General features: G+C 52.4%; 1 protein-coding gene across 4 annotated transcripts in view; it reads left to right on the forward strand.

Moving 5' to 3' along the window:
- MYH11 (myosin heavy chain 11) overlaps positions 1-22,578 on the forward strand; it is a 123,778-nt gene that overhangs the window by 48,474 nt on the left and 52,726 nt on the right. For 2 of the 4 annotated variants that reach the window (XM_042972375.1, XM_042972377.1), the window contains exons 4-9: positions 1,121-1,148; positions 14,273-14,375; positions 15,880-15,900; positions 18,063-18,155; positions 19,589-19,652; positions 22,465-22,563. In XM_042972375.1, coding sequence (XP_042828309.1) covers positions 1,121-1,148; positions 14,273-14,375; positions 15,880-15,900; positions 18,063-18,155; positions 19,589-19,652; positions 22,465-22,563 — 408 coding nt within the window. The remainder of the gene's footprint in view (positions 1-1,120; positions 1,149-14,272; positions 14,376-15,879; positions 15,901-18,062; positions 18,156-19,588; positions 19,653-22,464; positions 22,564-22,578) is intronic. The other 2 variants (XM_042972376.1, XM_042972378.1) reach the window with 1 other exon arrangement.

Below are 22,578 nucleotides of genomic sequence, written 5' to 3' on the forward strand. Positions count from 1 at the left end.
ATTTGGGTCCCTTCCACTTTTTAGCTCTTACGATAATGCTGCTGTGAATGTTCAAGGGTCCGTCTTGGAGAGATACAGGCTTTTAGTTCTCTTGGGTATATGCCAACAACTGGAGAGCCGATCACATGGTAAATTTACGTTGGACTCTTTAACAAACTTCTAAAGTGGGAGAGCGTTAAGATGCTCTGATTTCTCAGTTTCGGTTAATTCGCCAAGGATTGAAGGTGCCCGTAACTCTCCCAGTATCCCTCGTAGGAGAGGAAGTGGCCACTTTAAGAGTAGAAGGTGATCTGTAGCGTTTGCTTGATCGTGTTTAATCTCACGATGCCCTGTGTCCCCTGCCTGGGTTCTCTGGTGGTCAGCAACAGAGACCGACTTGGCACGTTATCTAGGAAAGGAATGAATGCAGGATTATCAGGGGGCTCACAGATGGGGTGGGAAGACTGGCGATCCAGCCTCAGAAATGGCAGGGACGGGCTCCTTGGGATCTGGGGGCTGGAAGTAAGGCCCCTCGGGGCTCTGTCCACCTGCTGTGCGTCCCCGCCCACTTGGCTGGGGGACCGAGTGGGGCAGCCCCACCAAAATGGGGTATATGATGCCAGGGGTGGGGCCGGGGGCACGTCTCCTAGAGGAACACGGGATGGTCTTCCCAGAAAAGGAAAATGCTAGGTTTTCAAACCCAAACTGTCTACTTCCCTACATTCCAGGTGCAGGAACTGAGGCACGGAGGGGTGAAGACCATTCACCCAATGCCACAGAGTTGGAAAGTGGCCGAGTGGGACCCCAGTCTGTTCTATCTGGCAGAGTGAGCTCCTGGGACCCCCCCACAGCTGGTGGGGCTGGGATGCCCACTGCCTTCTGAACTAGTCAGACTCCAGCAGCTTTCTGGGGCCACCTCCAGGACTCTCAGGGGTAGGGAAGAGTATCTAAAAGGGCTTTGCTGCCCTCCTGGCTTTGCTCTTGTCCCCTGTGCCCTGAGCAAAGAGCCCAGTTGGCCCCTTGCCACCTTTGGTGGGGCCAGTGAGCAGGAGTTTAGGACGGGGGTGGGGGTGGGGGGCTGGGGAGGGCCATTAGCTAGGAGCTAATTCTAATTCACGGCCTTTTTCCTTTCTGTTCTCAGATCGAGAGGACCAGTCCATTCTGTGCACGTAAGTGGAACTCGTCTTTCCTGTTTTTCTACAGTTGAGGTCCAACCTACTGAAGAAAAAGGTCCTTGAGGGCAGGGCTCTTTGATGCGTTCGAGGTATCTGGCCCAGAGCAAACGCAGCGTTTGCTCAGCGGATGGCCTCATGCTGAGGCTGGCACAGCCAACCCATCAGTGATGCCTGGTGCCGTCTTGTTCTGCCCCTTCTGCCTTTCTAAAACAAGCATTTGGTGCACGCTTACTGCGTGCCAGGCCCTGAAGCAAATATTTCACAGACGGATTTGCGTCTAATTGCATAACAGCCCTGTGAAGGGAGAGGGCATCTCTGTGAGGGAGGAAATCTGGGACTGAGTTAAACTACTGCCCTAAACGATCATAATCAGCAACCACATTTGTGCCATATTTAGTGGTTGGGGTCACTGTGTCTTTGGTGAAGGCCCAAAGACGTCGTCAGAAGCTACTACTCAATTTAGAACCATTCAGAGAATCTTTGACATTCAGGAACACCCCTCTTGTCATGGGCAGAGCGATGGGTGCCCAGCGATCTCCACATCCTCATTTCTGGAATCTGTGGCCATGGCAGGTCACGTGGCCTGGGGGAGTGAAGGTTGCAGATGACGTTAAGGTTGCTAATCAGCTGACCTTACGATAGGGAGATATTCAAGGTTATCCAGACGGCCCAATATAATCACAAGGTTCTTAAAAGTAGAAGAGAGGGGAGACATCAGGGCAGAGGGCCAGAGATGGAATGTGAGAACTTGACCTAAGATTGCTGGCTTTGAAGACAGAGGACGCCAGGGATGAGAACAGCTTCTAGAAGCTGGAAAAGGCAAGGAGCTGGACTCCTGCCTAGAGCTCCCAGGAAGAAATACAAGCTGGGATGCCTGGGTGGTTCAGTTGGTTAAGCATCCAACTCTGGCTCAGGTCATGTCTCATGGTTCATGGTTATTCGAGCCCCACATCGGGCCCTGCTGTGAGCACAGAGCCCGCTTCAGATCCTCTGCCCCCCCCTCCCCTCCCCCTACTAGTGCGCTCTCTCTCTTTCTCTCTCTCTCAAACTCTCGATTCCTCTCTCTCTCTCTCTCTCTCTCAAAAATAAATATTGAAGAAAATACAACCCTGCCAACACCTTGGTTTTAGCTCACTGAGATCCGTGTCAGACGTCTGACTGCCGCAGTTGTGTGGTCACAGATGCCGAGTTTCTAGTAATTTGTTACAGCAGCAACCAGAGGCCCATACCCTTCGCTCCCACTTGAACCCCTGTATCACTCCCTCCATCATTTGTTACCCAACAGACTGAGTGGGCCAGGCCTCCTGGTGACCATGAGGCAGATGGGAATGAGCCCAAAATAAACAGGATCCTTCTTCTCAAGGATCCCTTTTCTCAAGAGGGAAACAGCAGGAGGACAATAGTCACATACTTGTCTTTTATGCTCTTTGAATTTATTGCTTCACCCTGTGAAGGGACGACCTTTCAGAAACTAGAAAAAAAAAATACATACACACTTTTTAAATCACCGAAGTAGATGTATAATGACAAACTGTGAAAGTTACAAAGAATGAAATATATTAGGAACTAGGAGAATGTGTAAATGGGAGTTGTTCGAACCGGGGAAAATAGGAAAGGCCTCTCCAAAGTAGCGTTGTGGCAGGCTCTGTTCTGTCGACGCAGAGCCCGATGCGGGACTTGAACTCCCGAACCATGAGATCCTGACTTGAGTCACAATCAAGAGTCGGATGCTTAACTGACCGAGCCACCCAGGTGCCCCTCTTCTGCTGGGCAGAAATGGCAAAGAAGAAGGGAGGGGAGAGGTTGCAGCACGTGCAAAGGCCCTGGGGTCAGATGCATCATGTTCTAATTAAGAAACTGAGAGATCAGTTTGGCTTGAGCATGTCCCCCAGAAGAAGCCCTCTTTCTAGGAAGAGCCATTCCCAGGGCTGGTGGCTTTTATATTTAGTGCATTGGTTTAGGGGAAAAGATCTGCGGCCTTCCCATGCTGGCTCAACCACTTACAAAGCATGAGCTCAAATCTTTGTGATGAGTAAACCCTGGGAGAATTTGGGAGAAGAGTTTCATGTGGGGAACAGCAAGGGCAAAGTTTATGGGGTGTGGAACCATTTGCCTTTTGGGGGACAGAGAAAGTTGAAAGGGCTGGTCAGAAGGGGATGGGCAGGAGGATGTGGTCAGAGAGCAGGGCCTTACAGGCTGGGGTGAGGGTGTGGACAAGAGGCAGATCAGATCTTTCTGACCATTCAAGGGGCCCAGAGGTGCCACTTGGGGACATATGCTGGTGCTGTTAGGGTCTGGGGGGGGGCTTGCATGAGCCACCTGGGAACCCCCATCCCTGCACTTCCCACTGGGTTGCTCAGACTCAGTGGTGGGAGATGCCAGTGTTGGGTCATTCTCTCCTCCAGGGGAGGTGACTCAGGCTGACAGCAGCCTTCTGCCACTCTCCGGAGCCCAGGGACAACATCGCCTCTTATAAAACTACAGGGTTTCCAAAGGTTTTCCACTGGGTTCTTTACCTATGGCCGGTGTTCCCTCCCATGTAAGCTTCCTGCTTTCACCCCGTCTCCCCTTATCCCTTCTGCTCTCTTTTTAATGTTTTTGTTTTTGAGAGAGACAGAATGGATAGGGGAGGGGCAGAGAGAGGGAGACACAGAATCTGAAGCAGGTTCCAGGCTCCGAGCTGTCAGCACAGAGCCCAATGCGGGGCTCAAACCCACAAACTTTGAGATCATAACCTGAGCTGAAGTCAGACACTTAACCAACTGAGCCACCCAGGTGCACCCTGCTCTATTTTTTTTTTAATGTTTCTTTATTTATTTTTGAGAGAGAGAGAGAGAGAGAGAGCAGGGGAGGGGCAGAGAAAGAGGGAGAGAAAGAGAATACCAAGCAGGCTCTGTGCTGTCACTGCAGAGCCCCATGCGGGCCTTGAACTCCCGAACCATGAGATAGTGACTTGAGTCACAACCAAGAGTCGGATGCTTAACTGACCGAGCCACCCAGGCGCCCCGTTGGAATGTTACTATTAATTAAACTGTAGACCTTAGTTCTCACTAGTTTTTCCAGTATTATCTTGGTCCAGGATCCCATCCAGAATTACATTGAATCATCATGTCTGCCTGAGCGTCCCCTGGCTGGGACAGTTTCTCGGGCGTTCCTGGTTTTTCATGACCCTGCTGATTTTGAGGACTAATGGAGGATTTAGTAGAACGTCCCTCCGTCTGGATTTGTCTGATGTTCTTGGTCATGAGACGGAGGTCATGGTTTTGGGGGAGAATGACACAGAAGTGAGGTGCCTCCTTCACCCCACCGTGCCAGGGGGTACCTCACATCCACGTGACATCCAGGTGACCTAACATGACCTTCATCACCCGGCGCAGGTTCAACTTCTGGGTTTGGTAGTGATATCTGAGCCAATCGCCGCTTTCCTGGTCAGGTTGCTTTTGGACCAGGTACTGCGTAAAGCCATCTCAGGTACCCCTGGGTGTGGGTCCTGCCAGACTTCTGTCCCCAGATGTGGCTTTACATCGGTTCTTTAGTGACTGGTTCAAGAGACCAAGAAACTGATCCCCTGGCTTCACCCAGAGACTTTTTTTTTGGCGGGGGGGGGGGGGCAGAGTCAGGGTTTATTTATTTATTTTAAAGTTTATTTACTCTATTTGGAGGGGGAGGGGAAGAGAGAGAGGGAGAGAAGGAGTCCCAAGCGGGCTCTGTGCGGTCAATTTGAACCCACGAACCGTGAGATCATGGCTTGATTCGAGTCAAATGCTTAACTGACGGAGCCACCCCGGCGCCCCTTGATTATTTTTTTAATTTAAATTTTAGTTAGTTAATATACAGGGCAGCGTTGGTTTCAGAAGTAGAATTCAGTGATTCATCACTTGCATTCATCCCCCAGTGCTCATCCCAACGAGTGCCCTCCTCAATGCCCATCCCCCATCTAGCCCATCCCCCACCCCGCTCCCCCTTGTTAAGAGTCTCTTGTGGTCTGTTTCCCTTTCTTCTCTACCGCCCCCCTTCCCCTATGTTCATCTGTTTGGTTTCTTTTTTTTTTTTTTTTAATTTTTTTTTTTAACGTTTATTTATTTTTGAGACAGGGAGAGACAGCATGAACGGGGGAGGGTCAGAGAGAGAGGGAGACACAGAATCGGAAACAGGCTCCAGGCTCTGAGCTGTCAGCGCAGAGCCCGATGTGGGGCTCGAACTCGCGGACGGTGAGATCACGACTTGAGCCGAAACCAAGAGTCAGACACTTAACTGACTCAGCCACCCGGGTGTCCTCCACTCTTTTTGATGGCTGAGTAATATTCCATTGTGTGTATATACCACGTCTTCTGACTCGGTGCCTGGGGCAGGGCTGGGCGCTCCTACATTTTTATCTAGTGTGGGGCGCTTGTGAAGCAGGTAGTCCAGCCAGTGAGCTGGGAGGGAGGCAAACACTGTCACAGGCATGCTCGCAGGGGACGCCGAGGGTATGGCTGGATCGGAACTGCGTGCGCCCGTCTGCCTTGGGGTGGAGAGGGGGTGGCGTGGCCCTGGGAGCAGGGTCCCTGCCAGCAGAGGAAAGGAGCTAAAATGCCACCCCTCTGGGGCCCGTTTGGGAGCCCGGAAGGGGAGGGAGGCATGAGCTGGGGGAGGACTAGGGGGTCCAGGAGATTCTGATGCACACTTTGCAGTGGGACTGTCTGGTTCATCCCCCAGATTGCTGACCCCTGGGTGCAGGCTTTGTGGCAGAAAGACTTCTGGGGCTACCTGTGCCTGCAAGGCTTGAAGAGAGGCCCCTGGTCTCAGCTCCTGGGGAGCCTCGCCTGGGAGCAAGCCCAGCCCAGGATGGGGGTCCTCAGACTGTTAGCCGACTCTCCTGGCTGACAAAGTAAAGCATTTTGTGGGGGGAGGTACTGGGGTCCTTTACGCTCCTAAGTGACACTGTCACGACAGTTTGATGCCCTGAGCAGGTCAACATGAAGCCATTTTGGCTCTAGGACAGGCTAGATTTTCACTTTAGGGGCAGCCTGTGAGCTAGACGGGGAAGAAGGGAGTCCTGGACTCAGCTCTGCCATGAGAGCCACTTACCCTGTCTGAGCCTCAGTTTCCTCACCTGCAAAATGGACAACTATACCCACCTCACAGGGCAGTCGTGAGGAATCAGTGGGTTAATTCATGGAAAGCACTGAGAGCAGGGCCCGGTGATGCCGTTTTGTGCGCAGTGAACAGAATTGTTGCTTGTAAGTTACGTTCGCAAGTGCCACTTCCTGCTCAGCCACAAAAGCGAAAGCAAGGGGAAGAAATGTCCGGAGTGACAATGAATGGTAGCAATTCATATTCATGATCAGTGTGTCCATATTATCTTGATGCATTGTTAGGCGTGGCCAGGGGTTCTACAGATAGCTGCTTACAAACATTCTTTGTATCCCCAGACCAGGATTGACAGAGGCAGATGCTCAGGGGAGCCTGGCAGGTGACAGGAAGGGGTGGGTTAGGCCAGGAGCACAATAGGGAGTGGTGGGGACTGTGGCAAATTGGAAGGCTCACACCATTCAAGGGGCGGCTGTGATTCTGCCCCAGACAACTTCTGCCGCAGGAGAACGCTGACCCGGTGTTCCCGGGGCTACGCGGGTCTTTTCCCCTCCCCAGGAGGATCCAGCTGCCTTCTGTGCGTGCTGGTCTGCCCTTGTGTTTTCTACTCAGCAGTGCCCTCGAAGTGTGTTGTATCTCATCAGACATAAACCAGTGTCCCTCCTCCTAGTGACTGCCCAGACATGCCATATTTTATTTAACCGCCCCCCTCCCCCCGCCGTGGATTGTAGCTTTGATTGTTTCCGGACTTAAGAACTAAATGTAAGCGTGTATATAAGGATATACGTGCAATCAGTCCGTATTATTTACTGATGCCATATTTGCAAATTCATTGCTACTTGCTGATATATATTTGTAACCTCCAACCGATACTCATGGTGCTTGTGTGGGCGTTCCAGGACACGTGCAGAGCCAGGAAAAGTCTGAGTGGCCTGCCAGCTGAGGGAACCCTGCCGCCTTGTTTCAGCTCTCTGGCTGTGAACAAGTGTCCCTCACATGCTAGATTTAGCACCACAGTTTTTGCATTGTTGTGGCTTTTGGTTGGTGACTTCGCTGTTGATAATGCCCCCCAAGCCTCCAGCTGAAGTGCTGTCTTCCCTTTTTTTAAAATGTTTATTTATCGTTGAGAGAGAGAGAGAGACAGAGACAGAGAGAGAGGGAGCCAGAGGATCCGAAGCAGGCTCTGCCCCGAAAGTGGAGAGCCCAACGCAGGGCTCAAAATCACGAGCTGTGAGATCATGACCTGAGCCGAAGTCGGATGCCTAAGGAGCTGAGCCACTCAGGCGCCCTGAAGTGTTGGCTTCCTAAGCACAAGACAGTTGGATATGTCCGACAGAGAAAATTCATGGGTTGGATGACCTTCATTCAGACATGAGTTACCGGGCTGTTGGCCATGAGTTCGATGTTAGCGAATCAACAATATATATGGTAAAAGGTCTTTAAACAGAAAGGCACATAAAACAAGGTCATAGAGTGAGCAGCTGGGGGGAGCCTTTGGAGCACCTGTGCCCCAGGCGTGTGTGTGAGCCTCGCACCCCCCAAGGTTCCCAGGAAGAACAGCATTGCTGGTTGGCATCTGTAGGAACATGGCATTTCTTGTCCACATCTGCTGAGTGAATGGATTTAACGTTGTACCAGAGAGGAGCAGGGAAGAGTATGGCTTACTTGCAGATGGCTTCCGACCTGTGTGACCCTGCACAGGTCACTTAACCTCTCTGAGCCGAGCTTATGGAGAGGCCGTGAGGATGAAAAAGGAACCACCCCACAACATTGGTTGAGTGACCGACTTCGGCTCAGGTCATGGTCTCGTGGTCTGTGGGTTCGAGCCCCGCGTCAGGCTCTGTGCTGACAGCTCGGAGCCTGGAGCCTGTTTCGGATTCTGTGTCTCCCCCTCTCTCTGCCCCTCCCCCGCTCATGCTCTGTCTTTCTCTCTCTCAAAAATAAATAAACATTAACATTTAAAAAAATACATAAATAAAACAGTGCCGGCCAATAAGGCTTTGTGTGCTGATGGCTGCTGAGAACTTGAAACGTGGCTCATGTGACTGAGGGGCTGGATTTTTTTTTAAGTGACTTTAACTAATTTAAATAGCCTATAGCTAGTGTTTTCTGCATTAGCATGGTTCTGAAGTTTCTGACCTCCGTCCACTCCTCTGATTCTGCCCATGTCTCGTTCAGGCTCCTTTCACCTCTTGCCTGGACCACCGCGGTAGCCCCCTAACTAAACTTCCTGCAGCCGTGCTCCCCTGCTCCCCAGTGTGACCATGTCTCATTCATGCCTGGCTGCCTGCCTGCCTTCCTTCCTTCCTTCCTTCCTTCCTTCCTTCCTTCCTTCCTTCCATAGCTACTCATTGTGAGAAGTCATATGGCACAGCAGGGTGTGGATTTCAGAGTCAAACCTCTTGGGTTTTGAGGTCAGCCCTTTCACCAACCAGCTTGTATGCTCCCAGAGCCAAGTCGCTTAACTTCTCCGAGCCTCAGTCTCCCCATCTGTAAAATGGGGCAATAGGTGCTCCGCTGGGTGGTTGTTTGTGGGATTCAATGAATTAATTTGTGTAAGAGAGAAAGCAATGCCACTGCCTCCTGGTGAGCCCCCTCTTCGCCACCCCCCCCCCCACCCCAAGAATCAGCTGCCTGCACTTTTGATGTTTCCGTCACGGGTCCTCAAGCCCCATTCCTCTCCTGAAATGGTTTCCTGTACTCATTGGAATGAAAGCAAAACTCTTCACCGCGGCTGAGAAGACTGTCCGTGATCTGGCCCCTTTCTTCCCTCATCACTTACCACCACCCGCCTCCCTCCTGACGCTCCAGCCACACCAGCTCCTCCCTGCTCCCTGCGTGTGCAGAGCATTTCCCTGCGGTGGATCTTTGCCCTTGCTGTCCCCTCTGCCGGCTGCCCCCTACCCTTGGTCCTTCCTGCAGGGCTCCTTTGCATTTTGTAGGGCTCTGCTCCCATTCTGGCGACCCACCCATGGCCCCCCCTCCATCTCAGCCCCCCAGCATGCCACCCTGGCGGCAATAACAGACCCTCAAATGACCCTAATTGCTTATTTCCTTGGCTAGGGTCTGTCTCCCTCTCCTGGAATGGGAGCTCAGTGAGGGTGGGGACAGTCTCCTTGTCCCCTAGCCAGTGCCCAGTAAGTAGGCATTGGCCGCACCAGTAGCTGGTTATGGAAAGAGCCCAAATGTCCGTCACTTGATGATGGATAAAGAAGATGTGGCATGTGAGTGTGTGTGTGTATGTGTGTGTGTATACACACACATACACACACACGCAGAATGGAATACTAGGTGATGAAAAAGAATGAAATCTTGCCATTGGCAACAACATGGTTAGAACTAGAATGTATTATGCCAAGCAAAATAAGTTAGAGAAAGATACCATATAATTTCACCCCTATGTGGGATTTGAGAAACTTCATAGATGAGCATAGGAGAAGCAAAGGAAAAATAAGATGAAAAACAGAGAGGGAGGCGAACGCTAAGAGACTCTTAGATACAGAGAACAAACTGAGGGTTGCTGGGGGCAGGGGGTGGGTTCAATGGGTGATGCGCATTAGGGGGGACACTTGTCAGGATGAGCCCAGGGTGTCATGTGTAAGAGATGAATCACTGGGTTCTGTTCCTGAAGCCAAGACAGTGTAGTTAGTTAACTACACTGTATGTTAACTAACTTGAGGGGGAAAAAAAAAGCAGGCATTGGCTGTTGTTGCAAAGGCAATCCCAACCATTCCGCTGTTATTTGCAAATATATCCAGTCGCCCCGGAACTGTCATCAGCTTAGCTCTGCTTATTAAATTTCATTTTGGCCATTGTTAAAATCAGCCAGAGTGATTTGAGGACCAACATGTTGATAGCAGGGTATGAGCTTTGACAAAGTAGCAGGGGTCAAGGTAAGCCCAGTTGGGACTAACAATTTGCTACAGATGATTATGCGGTCAAGAAGCTGGAAAGGGAGCAAATCTAATTTTTAGACCCGAGTCCTGTCTGGTCTAGGAAGCAGTTCATACAGTGCGAGTAAACCTGGGAGCATAGGTGAGGCGTGGAGCGGCCCTGGGTTGAGAGAGAGCTGTGTGTTCAAGGAGTAACCCGTGTGTGACGAGGGGCTGGATTAAGAGAGAAGGGAGTAGGGGAGGGGGAGATCAGAGGGCGGTAAGGGGGTCTTCTAGGCCCTGGGGAGGATTTTAAACTTTAAAATGGACAGGAGAGCACGAGGAGATACAGCCAGGGGTCAGCAAACTCTGACCAGTGGGCCAAATGAGGCCCTCCTCTATTTTTGTAAATAAAGTTTAATTGGCACACAGCCGTGCTTACTTGCTTTCCTGCTGCCGCGGCAGAGCTGAGTAGTTGGGACTGAGAATGCATGACCCAGAAGCCTAAAGTATTGACTGTCTGGCTCTTCACAGAAATGGTTTGCCACCTCCTGGCTTATCCAGTGGGAAAATAGGACGTGATTTATATTTGCCCAAGGTCATACCGGTAACTGGCGGAGCAGAGATTTGAACTCAGTCTCACCTTGGAGCCCATTGTGCTATTCTGCTGATTGATGCTTCGGGGGAAGGTGGCATTGCTTCTGCCTAGAGGCAGTATTCAGAAGGGAGGCAATGCTTACCTGGGCTTTGCAGGGTATGTAGGAGTTGGACAGCTAGAGGACAGGAGCAGGAGTCACCTGAGGACTGGGGACTGAACAGCTTGAAACCCAGAGCTAATTTGGCTTTGATGCCAAGGGCAGACCGCAGGCTGAAATGGGCTTGTAAATGGGGTTCAGCCCTGGGATCCAGGACCAGCAACATGATGTGTAAAATCATGCAAAATGAAAATGCAGAGCCTTTTATTCAAAAAGCATTAAGAATTTGAAGATGGCAGCAACATAAGTGATCATTGCCGCTGGGGCAGGACTGGGCAGTGGGGTAATTACACGGCCAGGAGGTCTTGCACGGTCGCGAGGAGGGGACCAGGCAGCAAGTGCCCTATGAAACAGGACAGCGGTTTAGGGTGCTAGGATCAGGAAGGCATCTTCACCCCCAGAGATCAGAGGGCAAAAAAGCAAAGATACTAATATTTTGAAAGCAGCCCAGAGCACATCAATCTTCAGACACCCATGAGCCTGGAGCTCGGGGTGTTTTCTTTGGCACAACCTCCCAAGACAATTTATTTTTATCAATAAAACTTGGAAACTGTTGAGCCAAGCAGTCCACAGGGGGAGGAGCTGATTCCTGGAGCGTATGTCCCTCTTCCCCTCCCTTGTAAGGTGGAAGGCCAAGGCCACAATCATGGTCATGCCACATCTTTGCTGTAAAAGAGAAGAGGCAGGAGAGGCTAAAAACAAAGATGGAAAATGAGGAGGTTATAATGGGAAAGGAGAGCATCTGGGGATCTGGACGCTGGGTATACTGCGTCCTGACTCTTGCCTCAGATCTGAATTAGGCTCAGGACCACCTGCCAAGGTGACTTCCCACGCTCAGATTTTCTCTCCTTCTTGCTCTGATCAGAAGCTAGCCACTTCAGCCCGGATGATGTCTGTCAAGTATTCTGAGGTTAGCCTGATTGAAGTAATTCATACTAAGGTGTAAATGACTGAGTAGTTGGGTTCATTTGATCCCTGGTTACATTTTCAAAGAGCCTGCCAAGGCGAGTCAAGACTCCCACATATATGGAAGAGCCCTTTGATGGAGAGGGCTTCACTCTGGGTTTCACTCTGTCTTTTCAACATTCCATCCTCTCTTCTCACTTACCAAATAAAAAGGCAACGGGCAGAACAGCAGCTGTGGCATCGAAGAGACCCACACCGAGACCTCACTTCTTCTCCATTACCTCTTTGTGTGATAGCAGGAGCAGTCACGATCTCCAACAATTCCTTCAACCTCTCTGAGCCTCAGTTTCCCCAGGGGGGTGATGGGGATCATCAGTGAGTCTTTCATTAGGTTGTTGGGAGGTTTATGAAAAGATTCGTGAGCCCAGTGCCTAGCAGAGTGTAGGCCTTCAACAAACATCAATTCCTTTTCCTGTGCCCTTCTTCTGGCCTTAGTGCTAAAGCAAGTCTCCCGAGCGTTGTGCCTGTCTTATGGAATGACCGGGCAAAATGCGGTAGAAAGAGTCCTGATGGCATCGGCATCAGAGACCTGACTGTGTCCTTGCCTCGCTGTGTGACCTAGGGCAAGCTGCTTACCCACTCTGGGCCAGAGTTCCGCTTCTGTAATAACCAGGAAGTGATATGTCCTACCCTCAGGATTAGGGGAGGGAAGGTAAAGGAGACAACGCGTGTGAAACGGTGAGCGTAGGGCCTCTACTCCTAAAAAAGTCAACTCTCCTTAAATTTTTTTTTTTTTTTTTTTTTTTGGTTTGGACTCTTTCCTCCTGAAGAAATGGGCATAATGACTCCACGGCTCCCCATTCACAAAGTGCCTCTGAAGCCACATGAAATAATGTGGCCATTGGGATAAAGACCATTAGGAAGAGGGAGAGGGCTGTACTGAGGCTGGCTTGAGGATGTGTCCTCATACCTGGAGATCAGACACCTGATGTCTGGACGTCGGTCCCCACGGTGCTAGGTCCGGAAATTCAGCACACGTGTTTCTTTTTTAGCCCTGAGAAAAGTTGTTAACGGGTCCTTGGCAGGGCAAATTCATTTCTTTCTTTCCTAATTAGGAAGGAAAAAAGAGCAGGGACTGACCTAGTGCTGTGGCACCAGTTCAGCGTGTACAACCTTGAGCTGACCTCGCGGGAGACGCATTCTTTTCCAGACTTAACAAAAATTCTCTCTTGTGTTTCAGAATATTCAGCAAGCTCAGAAAATCAGAGTCTGGGCAAATAAGGGAAAGTCAAGAGAAGAAAACCAGAGGGGAGGACAAGAAGGGACGAAAGTTTTGGTTGAGGCCCTGTCTTTCCAATTAACTAGAAAGAATGGGAGAGTTAGAGGCAGTATCTGGAAACCTCAGATTAAACAGTCCCACTATGATGATCCTTGGTGGCCAAGAGAGGCAGGTGGTGTGAAAAAGCCATTTGATTAAAAAAAAAATCTCATTTTCTAGGAGTACTCTTTTGAAAAAAAAAAAAAACAATGCTCTGCTCATCTGAATGTATCAGTCATTTACACTTTAGTGTGCATTACTTCAACCAGGTTCATTCTTTGATGTTTGACTCCGATCATTAGCTAGCCACCTGACAATCAGAGTGGGCTTCACCAGAGGATGAAGTGGCTTCTATCTGCCCAACAGCTGGTAAGATAACCTGTAAGGGAAGCTTCTAAACCTTTGACTTTAGGTTCTGGTACTGTGAGAGGTACCTATCTCCTTCCTGGAAGGCTGCCCTTTGCCTGATCTTTCTATTGGTAACAAAGCTAGTGATGTCTTAAAAGTAGATGATTTGCAGAGTAACTATTCTGTGTGGTTCTATAATGGTGGGTTCGTGTCATTAGGCACGTGTGCAAACCCATAGAGCGCACAACGCCAAGAGCGAACTCTGGTGAACTCTGGCCTCTGGGTGATGGCTGTGTCAGTGTATTCATTGATTCTAGCAAGCGTAACACTCCGGTGGGGGACGTTGGTGGTGACGGAGGCTGTGCACCTCGAGCTCCAGGGGGATAGAGGAACTCGGTGTTCTTTCTGCTCTGTTCTTTCTGGGTTCAGGTCATGATTTCATGGTCTGTGGGTTCGAGTCCCTTGTTGGCTTCTGTGCTGACAGAGAGGAGCCTGCTGGGGATTCTCTCTCTTTCCCTCTCTTTCTGCCCCTACCCCTTCTTGCACCCTCTCTCAAAATAAATAAATAAACTTAAGAAAAAAACAGAGGAGTCCGAATAAACCTAAGTTTGGACCTTGGTGGGAAAACTCAGTTTTTCTCTTTCTGTCTTGCCATCTGAATTCTTTCTTGCATCGTCTCAGGAGTAGATGGAGCGAGTGGCCAGCGTTTGAGGCCCGGCCCAGCTCCGTCCCGGTGGCACGACCCTGGGCAAGCCTCCCTGGCAAATGACCCAGAGCTGCAGAAAGATACCCGCAGAGCACCGGGGGCAGCGATTTCCAGCGGCTCACTGTTCCCGTGTCTTTCAGAGGCGAGTCTGGAGCCGGGAAGACGGAAAACACCAAGAAGGTCATCCAGTACCTGGCCGTGGTGGCCTCCTCCCACAAGGGCAAGAAGGACACAAGCATCACGGTGAGTGCAGCACCCCTGCGTGGTTGTGGTCGTGACCTAGCACACGGGTCTCTGGGCTCTGGTGAGACGGCCAGGCCCATATTTACCGGCCCCTTGCCCCAGCAACTCACAAGGGTGGTCTTTTCCCACCCGGGTGGGCCCTTAGGGTCTGGCTGCTTCCTCGCCTCAGCCAGGATCATCGTCCTGAGGGTCCTGTTCCATGAGACGGGACGAGCCCTCTCCTGCCCCCGCGAGGACCCGTGCTTCACCTCAGGGCTTCCCAGTACTGGGAATTGCCATCTTGGACCAGTCCGTTCTCTGTTGTGGGGCTGCCTTAGCTGCCGTAGGACTTTGAGCAGCCTCCTGGCCTCTCCCCACTAGAGGCTGTCCCAGGTGGTGACAACCGAAAACCTCTGCAGGCATCCCCAGGTGCCCCTGATTGAGAACCACTGCTGTAAACTCCCTAGAGCTGAGACGCACCTGTCCCTGTTCCATGTGCCCCTTTGGGACCCCAGGGCCTGGGAATACCAGCGTCACCCAGCTCTGGGCTTTGGTCCAGCTCAGTTGCCCGAGTATCAGCTGGGTGGCGGGCATCGTGGGATGGGGTCCGGTGCTGAGTCCGAGCGATGCCGTCATTCTAACCCACCGGGCTTCTAGACGCTTGGGGAGGAGAGAGACTGTCAAATAACCATGCAGATGAACCCACGCTGCCGCAGCCTGAGGGCTCGGAAGGAAAAGAAGAGTCGTTTCTGGAATCCTCCCTTCCTCGGCCCGTCCCTCTCCTCCTCTGTCTTAGCGCTGACTCATCTGTCCCAGAAGAGGGGACACTCAGTGGGGCGCTCTGTCTCAAGGTCTAGGGCCGGGGAGATGGCAGAGTGGATGCTTCGGGACAGCTTTGGGGGGGCCCCCGGTTCCTGCCATTCTGGGTCTTGCTCTCCAGCCCTCGCAGGTGACTCAGTCACAGGGACAGCTGGCCCGGAGGCGCTGGGGGAGCAGGCACGGGCGCTGGAACCCTGGGGGAGACTCAGGGTCCTGCCTTTCCCCGCTGTCTCTGGCACAGCGTGTAGGAACCTAGAACCCCGCAGCTAAGTTTACCTGGCAGTTAAACATTGCTTCCCGCCGTCTTTTCCCTCCCCGTAATCGTAATTCGACATAAGAAATAATAACGCTTAATAACTGGTCTTTACCAGGTGCCTACGATGTGCCAGACGCTTTGTTCTCTGTGCGCGCAAACGCGTCTCAGACACGTCTCATTGATAACATTTTAAAGAGCCCCCCTCGGCCCCAGCAGTTACAAAGCCTTTTGCGATGTCTCAGTCGCTGAGAAATGTTAAAAGGGAGCAAGCAAAACCGAAAGGCCACGGAATCAAAGGAAAGCCGCTGCTTCCCTAGTTATCTCGGGGAATCCAGGCTGTCTGGTGGGGGGCGGGGGGCGGGGAATGGAAATCCTAATTCTCCAGACCCCCACGCGCGTGTGATTGAAATAACACTGACGTTTCTTTTATACTGTATCGTTCAACCACAGCAAGGCCCATCTTTTGCCTACGTGAGTAACTGAGAGTGTTTTCCTGGTGTGGACGGGAGGCACGGAGTGTATTATACCTGCATGCTCCTGACGCACCCACTGAGTCCCGTAGCTGATGGTAGAAGGGGCCCTCGAGTTTCCCAGCCCAGACCCAGTTCCCCGGAGTGCAGTCCTGCGGCGGTCGGATGCCAGTGTGTGGTGTGGGGGCCCGTATACCAGCCGCAGGACCCCGGTCGGAATGCCCCAGGGTGTCCTCCAGCCAGGAACGGATGTCCCCAGTTCAGAGCGAATCTCCTCGCCCTTCCCACGAACGCATCTGCCACCGGTTCCCCTGACTGGACCGCCCCAGAAGCGTCTGTCCCATCTGGTTGAGCGTTTCAGGACTGCCTGTCCCTAAAGCTTCCCTGGCTTGATTGACAGTCAGTTAATGGCGCTGCTGTGGCATGCCTTCCTCCCTCCTCCCTAAATTTCTTCCCTGAGCCCTGCCCCCCACGCACTAGTGTGCCCTTGTGCATGTGTGTGCAGTGTGTGTCTGTCTTTGCATGCTTGTTGCTTGACCTGAGGCTCCAGAGCCGGGAGACTCGGGGTTTGCGATGCCCTGGCTTTGGTGGCACGGTAAGGCCCCAGCTACGCGACACACGACAGGGTCCTGCGTGGACCTCTGCAGATATAAACTCATCTCTAACGCAGAGCTTGGGGGGCTGACGTATGGGTCCCATTCTGGAAGAGACCCTCAGAAGCCCTAGCATGTGCTAGGATCACCCTGAGCCCATCTTAGTTAGCTCCTGGGAGGCAACGGCATGGGTGGATCAGAAGGACAATTGGGATTCTTGTTTGGGATCTGCTCCTGGGTGACCTTGGCCAAGTCACTTAACTTCTCTGAGCCACAGTCTCATCATCCACACCATGAATGGATTGGATCAGACCCCCATGTTTAAAGCCCCCCTGAGAAGGATCTTTTGGTCCCACCAGCTGGATTTCCCATTCTAGAAAGGGAATCTTTCTCGGTGGATATTGGGACCCCAAGTTTGGGTTGACAGGAGTAATCCCTTTAGTTTTCTTCCCACCAGCCAAGGAGAGCCCCGTGATCTCCTCGTACGTGTCCGCGGGTCCGCTCAGATGGGTTCATCTCTGGGAGCTGCAGAGAGCACTGGAGAAATAAACACTGTTCCCTTTAGGGACAGCTTACCCATGATGCCCTCCCCGTGTACAGTGGCCCAGGGAGAGAGCTGTGTGCTCCTTTCCCCCTCTAGAACCGTTCCTGGCTTCTCTTTAGCCCTGGCCTGCTGGCCTGAGCACAGGGGCTGGGAGCACAGCAGAGGGAACGCGGAAAAAAACCCTCAGAACCCAGCCTTTCCCCGGGGGAGACCTGGGGGAGGAGCTTGGACGGGAGGCCACTGGACCAGTCTGCAACTGCCGTGTTTTGGGGCTAGGCAAAAGCAGCTCATCGCTTTCCCGGCATGCGTTACCTCGTTGGCCCTTTCCTGCCATGATTAATCACATGACCGCGTTTGTGCACAGGAGACCCCCTCAGAAAGGGCCGGTGGGCTGTGTACAGTCTCAGCTGCATTTAACCTGATGAATGAAGCTCAGGCAACCTGCTTTGAAGCTTTTTCCTGCCAGTCAGTTAAAAGTATTCCCCGCAGGTTTTGTATTCTCTGTTTGTCTTTCGTAAAAGACTTCAGGAAGCTCGTCCTGAGAAAAGAAAAATTGCAACTTAAAAAAACAAATCACGCTAAAACCGTCAGGAGAGGGATTGTAGTGGTTTAGCTTGAAGACAGATGCTTGTTAAACATGAGCAGTAGCAGGACCGCCGTGGACAGCAGGGCAGGTTGTGCACTGCACAACTCCAAGGAGCAGAATTCATTACGATATAAAGGACATCCCCAACATTGTGCAGCGGTTCTGAGTGAAATGGCATTGTATAGATAAGCAAGCCCTGGTCAAAAAGTGGCCTTGCTAGGGATCCGGCGTCCTAGCTATCAGACAGCCCAGCCAGTTGCTTCTCTCCTGAAATCCTTGAGCAAACCTGGACATGGTCATTGGAGTCTCAAACAGCGTAGGCTATAGGATAGGAGAGAACCTGTAGATGAAGGGCAGAGTTTGGGGACAACATCCGTCTAGGGCAGAACTGTCAGTGTCTGGGTCACTTTCTCCATTAACTAGATGTGGGTAACTTTTAGGGTGAGCTGGAGAAGCAGCTTCTACAAGCAAACCCGATTCTGGAGGCTTTTGGCAACGCGAAGACGGTCAAGAACGACAACTCTTCACGGTTTGTAAGTAGCAAAACTCCTGTGGCGTCCTCCCCTGCCCGAGAATGGAGAGTCTGTGCATGCAGGGGGCCCGCGACGGCAGGAGTGGAGGGCGCACATCACAACAGCACTTTGTTCCCTATCTTCGGTCCTGCCTCAACCTTCCGGTGCCGCAAGGAAGGGCTCCTGCCACACATCCCCTCATTCGTTCGTTCGTTCGTTCGCTCGCTCGCTCTTCACTCAACGGTTAGCCAGTGAGCATCTGTTGTATACTGGGCACCTGTTAGGCGTTTGACATTTATTCAGTAGACGTTTACTGAGCACCTAGGAGGTGCTGGACGCTTAACCCAGTGCTCATTCAAAACGCAAATTGGGCCCCCGCTGTGTCCAGGCACGTACATCCTTCAGCAAGTATTTATTAGGCGCCTACTGTATACAGTCACTCGTACGCTTTTACGGGCACCATTCTCTTTTGTTTTCTCAGTGGCTCGGTTAGTTATTAGGCACCCACTGTGTACTAAGATGCTGCACTAGGCTCACAGGATTGTAGCAAGCAGTGCAGAAGCTGTTCCAGCCTTCATGAAGTCTGTGGTCTAGCTGGGGAGCTGAGAGTCCCCGCCACCTTCCCACAGATGCGTCCCTGGGTTCCAAGGGTCTCCCTTTCTCACTTGAGCCTAAGGAGGGGGCAGGAGAACCCTGAAAGTGGGTGGTCAATGACATGAAGACATGGCCCACATGTCCCAAAGAGGAGGATTGATTCCCAGCTGGATGAACTTGACCCTGGTGGGTTGTGGCTGAGCCAGCATCCTTCTGGGGTGGGGGCAGGGAGGGAGCCCTCCAGCCACCGGCTGCCCCAAAACTTGCCTTCTCCTTACTTACGGTTCTACCTCTCAGGAGCAGTATCCCTTTAGGCGGGTCGTACTACCTTGCCCAGCCTCAGTTTTCCCACCTTGAAAATGGGGATAACCAGAGCCACCTGGGTGGCTCAGTCGCTTAAGTGTCCCGCTTGAGCTCAGGTCATAATCTCACAGTTTGCGAGTTTGCGCCCGACATCGGGCTCTCTGCTGTCAGCGTGCAGCCTGCTTCAGATCCTCTGTCCCCCTCTCTCTCTGCCCCTCCCCCACTTGCACGCATGCTCTCTCAAAAATTAAAAAAAAATTTAAATGAATAAGCAAACGGGGGTTGCCATGACTGGCCAAAGGCCAGTGCAAGAGCCAAATGAAATTGATTTGCGAATGTGTTTCACATCGGGAGGCCTGGATCCTCCCCCAGCTCAGTTGGTGGTAGTTCCTTCCTACATGCTGACCTGTGAGATTCTGAGTGTTTGCAAGAAACTCTCTCTGTCCCCCCACTCCCACCCCCAAATGCTCCCCGACATGTCTCCACTTGCCTGCAGGGTGGGGGGTGAGGAGCTGAGACTGGGGAGCCCCCCGTGAACCGTGTTTTCCTGTTGGCAGGGCAAATTCATCCGCATCAACTTCGATGTCACTGGTTACATCGTGGGAGCCAACATCGAGACGTGTATCCTCTGCTGAGCCTGGGCCACGTGGGACCCGCCCCATAACCCACCTCCTGCCCTAGAGCCTGAGAGGCCCAAGAAAGGTGGCAGAGCGGCCCCTCCGTCCCCAGGCTCTTGGGCTCCTTCCAGAACAAATCTGCCTGGGGTTGTTGTGGTCCCACAAATGCGGACCCCGCTTGTGAACCCCAAACCGCTTGCCTTCGATTCTGGGTTGACCTCTCCTTAGCTGAGTTACCTTGGGCCAGTTACTCGACCTCTCTGTGCCTCGTCAGTGGAGTGGGGGTGATAATACTGCCTGCCTCTCAGAGGGATTGTGAGAATGAATTAACTCATGTACGGCTCTTAGAACCACACGAGGGGCAGAATGAGGCCGGTTGAGGATTGGCTTTTGCGTGATTGTGCCTTCATCCTCCTTGAGCCGTGGACCCCTGGTGCTGCTTAGGGAGCTGGTCTGTGACCGGTGTCCAGCCCAGAGATAGGAAAAGGTGGAGGAAGAATCTGCCCCCAAGGAGAGAATCTGGATGGCAGAGCGGAGCCCCTCGGAAATGTCTGGACTCAGGGACCAAGTCTATGGTCCGGTGACGGATCCACTGAGAAGCATGCAGGTGCCTCTCAGGACCAAGGACGTTGTGTTTTTATTGCTGCTTGTGGAGCATTTGCTTGGCTCCTGGGACCCTGGGGAATGTTCTAGTTGCATTTTGGTGCCCTGGATGAGGGGGGGATTTGGAGTGGCTCAGGTCTCTGTCCATTCTCAGCTCTGCCTCATTTGCTGTGGGGCTTGGGGCAAGTCACTTGACCTCTCTGAGCCTCATTAAAAAAATTTTTTTTTAATGTTTATTTACTTTTGAGGGACACACAGAGAGAGAGAGCAAAGGAGCCCGAAGCAGGGTTCAGGCTCTGAGCTGTCAGCACAGAGCCTGATGCGGGACCCGAACTCCCAAACCATGAGATCATGACCTGAGCCAAAGTCGGACGCTTACCTGACTGAGCCACCCAGGTGCCCCTCTGAGCCTCACTTTTGCCACCAGTGAAAGGGGGGTGATAACAGCACCTACCTATGGGGCGGCTCTTAAATTGTCATTTAAATGAAATGACCCGCGTGGCCCTTGGCCCAGGGCTTGGCCGGAAGTGAATGTCCATGGCTGTCACATCATCGCTCTCTTGGGTCATTTTCCATTTTAATCCACTCGGACTTTTTCCCCCCAGAAAATCAGTATTCGTCTGGCCTACGATGTCTGTATTCATCTAGGGAGGCATCCACAGCCAGTGGGAGCTCCTTGAAGTCACACGTGAGAACCAGACTCTGTATTAAAATCAGCAAAACCCTAACTGCTAAAGAACAGAGGGCCACGCATTTCTGCTCTGTGCCCCCCAGATCCCCTGGATTAGATGGTGTCCTCTCCCCTGCTCTGCTGTGTCAGGCCATGAAGAGTGGTTTTGCCTCACAAGGCCTCTTCTAATATAGGTCCACAGATTCTAAAACCCAGAAACTTCTGGAAACCAAAACTCGGCTGGCGGTAAAACCCGCTGAGCACACACGAGGCTCTTTGTAGTCTCTTTGTTCCCCGTAAGAGAACAATGACATCTTTGGCTGCAGGACTATCAGTGGGCTCCCTCAGAGCCATTGAGAGCCTTCTAGAATGTTCGTAGTATGTCCACAGTGGTCTGTCCACAAATCTAGAAACTTCTGAAACTGTTGGGAAAAGAGATTGTAGAACTTGTGGTATTTTTATAACCACTAACCTTACGCAGGGATTGCTGTGGGAGGGGGCGGGGCACCGGCCTGGGCCCTGGGCTCACTGGGTGTCCTGGAACTCTGGCCTGACTCTGGGAGCTGCCCCGAGCTTCCACGGGGGTGCGGATGAGCAGGAGCTGGGCACTGGTGGGCCGGTGGAGCTCGGATTCTTGAGGCTTTACAGGCACAGCTTCCCGTTGGTTCGGTAGGAAGTGGGCCCCGGGCCTCCAGCCAGCCCAGCCACGCTGACACCAGGTGCCCTTTCTGGGCTGAGATGCCCCCTCTCGGGGGGAAGAAGAAGAAGATTCTGTCTTACGGTCTGTTCTCTGGTCCCTTCACACACGCTTCTCAGCTGTTCATTTCTGGTGTTGGTGGCAAGTCCTGGGCAGAGGCCCCGTCCCTCAGCTTCCGCCCTTCGGGTCAGTGACTGGGACAGTGTGCTCCCTGCGTCACCTGCTCGACACGCAGACCCCCCCGGTGCTTCCCAGGCCTGCTGACCTGGAATTCCGGGGGTGGGCCGGCGACCTGGGTGTTTACGGGCCTTCTAAGGCCGCACAGGTGGCAATGGGCTCAGGAGGGAGAGGCAATTGCTGGCTGGTTTTAGGGCTCCGGGAGGGCCTGCCCCACGGTCCTGCAACATCACACTTAAGGAGAAGAAATCTACCCGGTGCAACCTCCCAGCCGCCCGTGTGCCCTCCGCCACCATCCGGGACCCCCGTGGTCTCCCTGCCCCTACACAGGGCAACAGGCCCTCCTTTCCTTCATTAGGGCTGTGTTCGCGTTCCCTTTCCCCAGGCTAGTTGAGCCCCAGCCCCTTGGCCAGGGTGGTTTTGGCCACCCACACATGGCTTTGCCACCTACTAGCTGTGTGCTCTCGGAAAACGACCTCCTTCCCTGAGCCTCCGTTTCCCTATATTGAAAATGCAAATAATATTTGCCTTTACTTCCCACGATAGTTGGTGAGGCTTAAAAGAGGCCCCCTCCCTCAGTTGGTGAGACAGGGATGGGGAGGAAGGTTGGGTTCCCGAAAGGAGACACTCTGTGGTATCCCCTGGAATTCTTAACTCCTCCCAAACCAGATCTGCTGGAGAAGTCTCGGGCCATTCGCCAAGCCAGAGACGAGAGGACGTTCCACATCTTTTACTACCTGATTGCTGGAGCGAAGGACAAGATGAAAAGTAAGTGACCTGTGA

Source organism: Panthera tigris, chromosome E3, assembly GCF_018350195.1.
Source record: "Panthera tigris isolate Pti1 chromosome E3, P.tigris_Pti1_mat1.1, whole genome shotgun sequence".
NCBI classification, from domain to species: domain Eukaryota; kingdom Metazoa; phylum Chordata; class Mammalia; order Carnivora; family Felidae; genus Panthera; species Panthera tigris.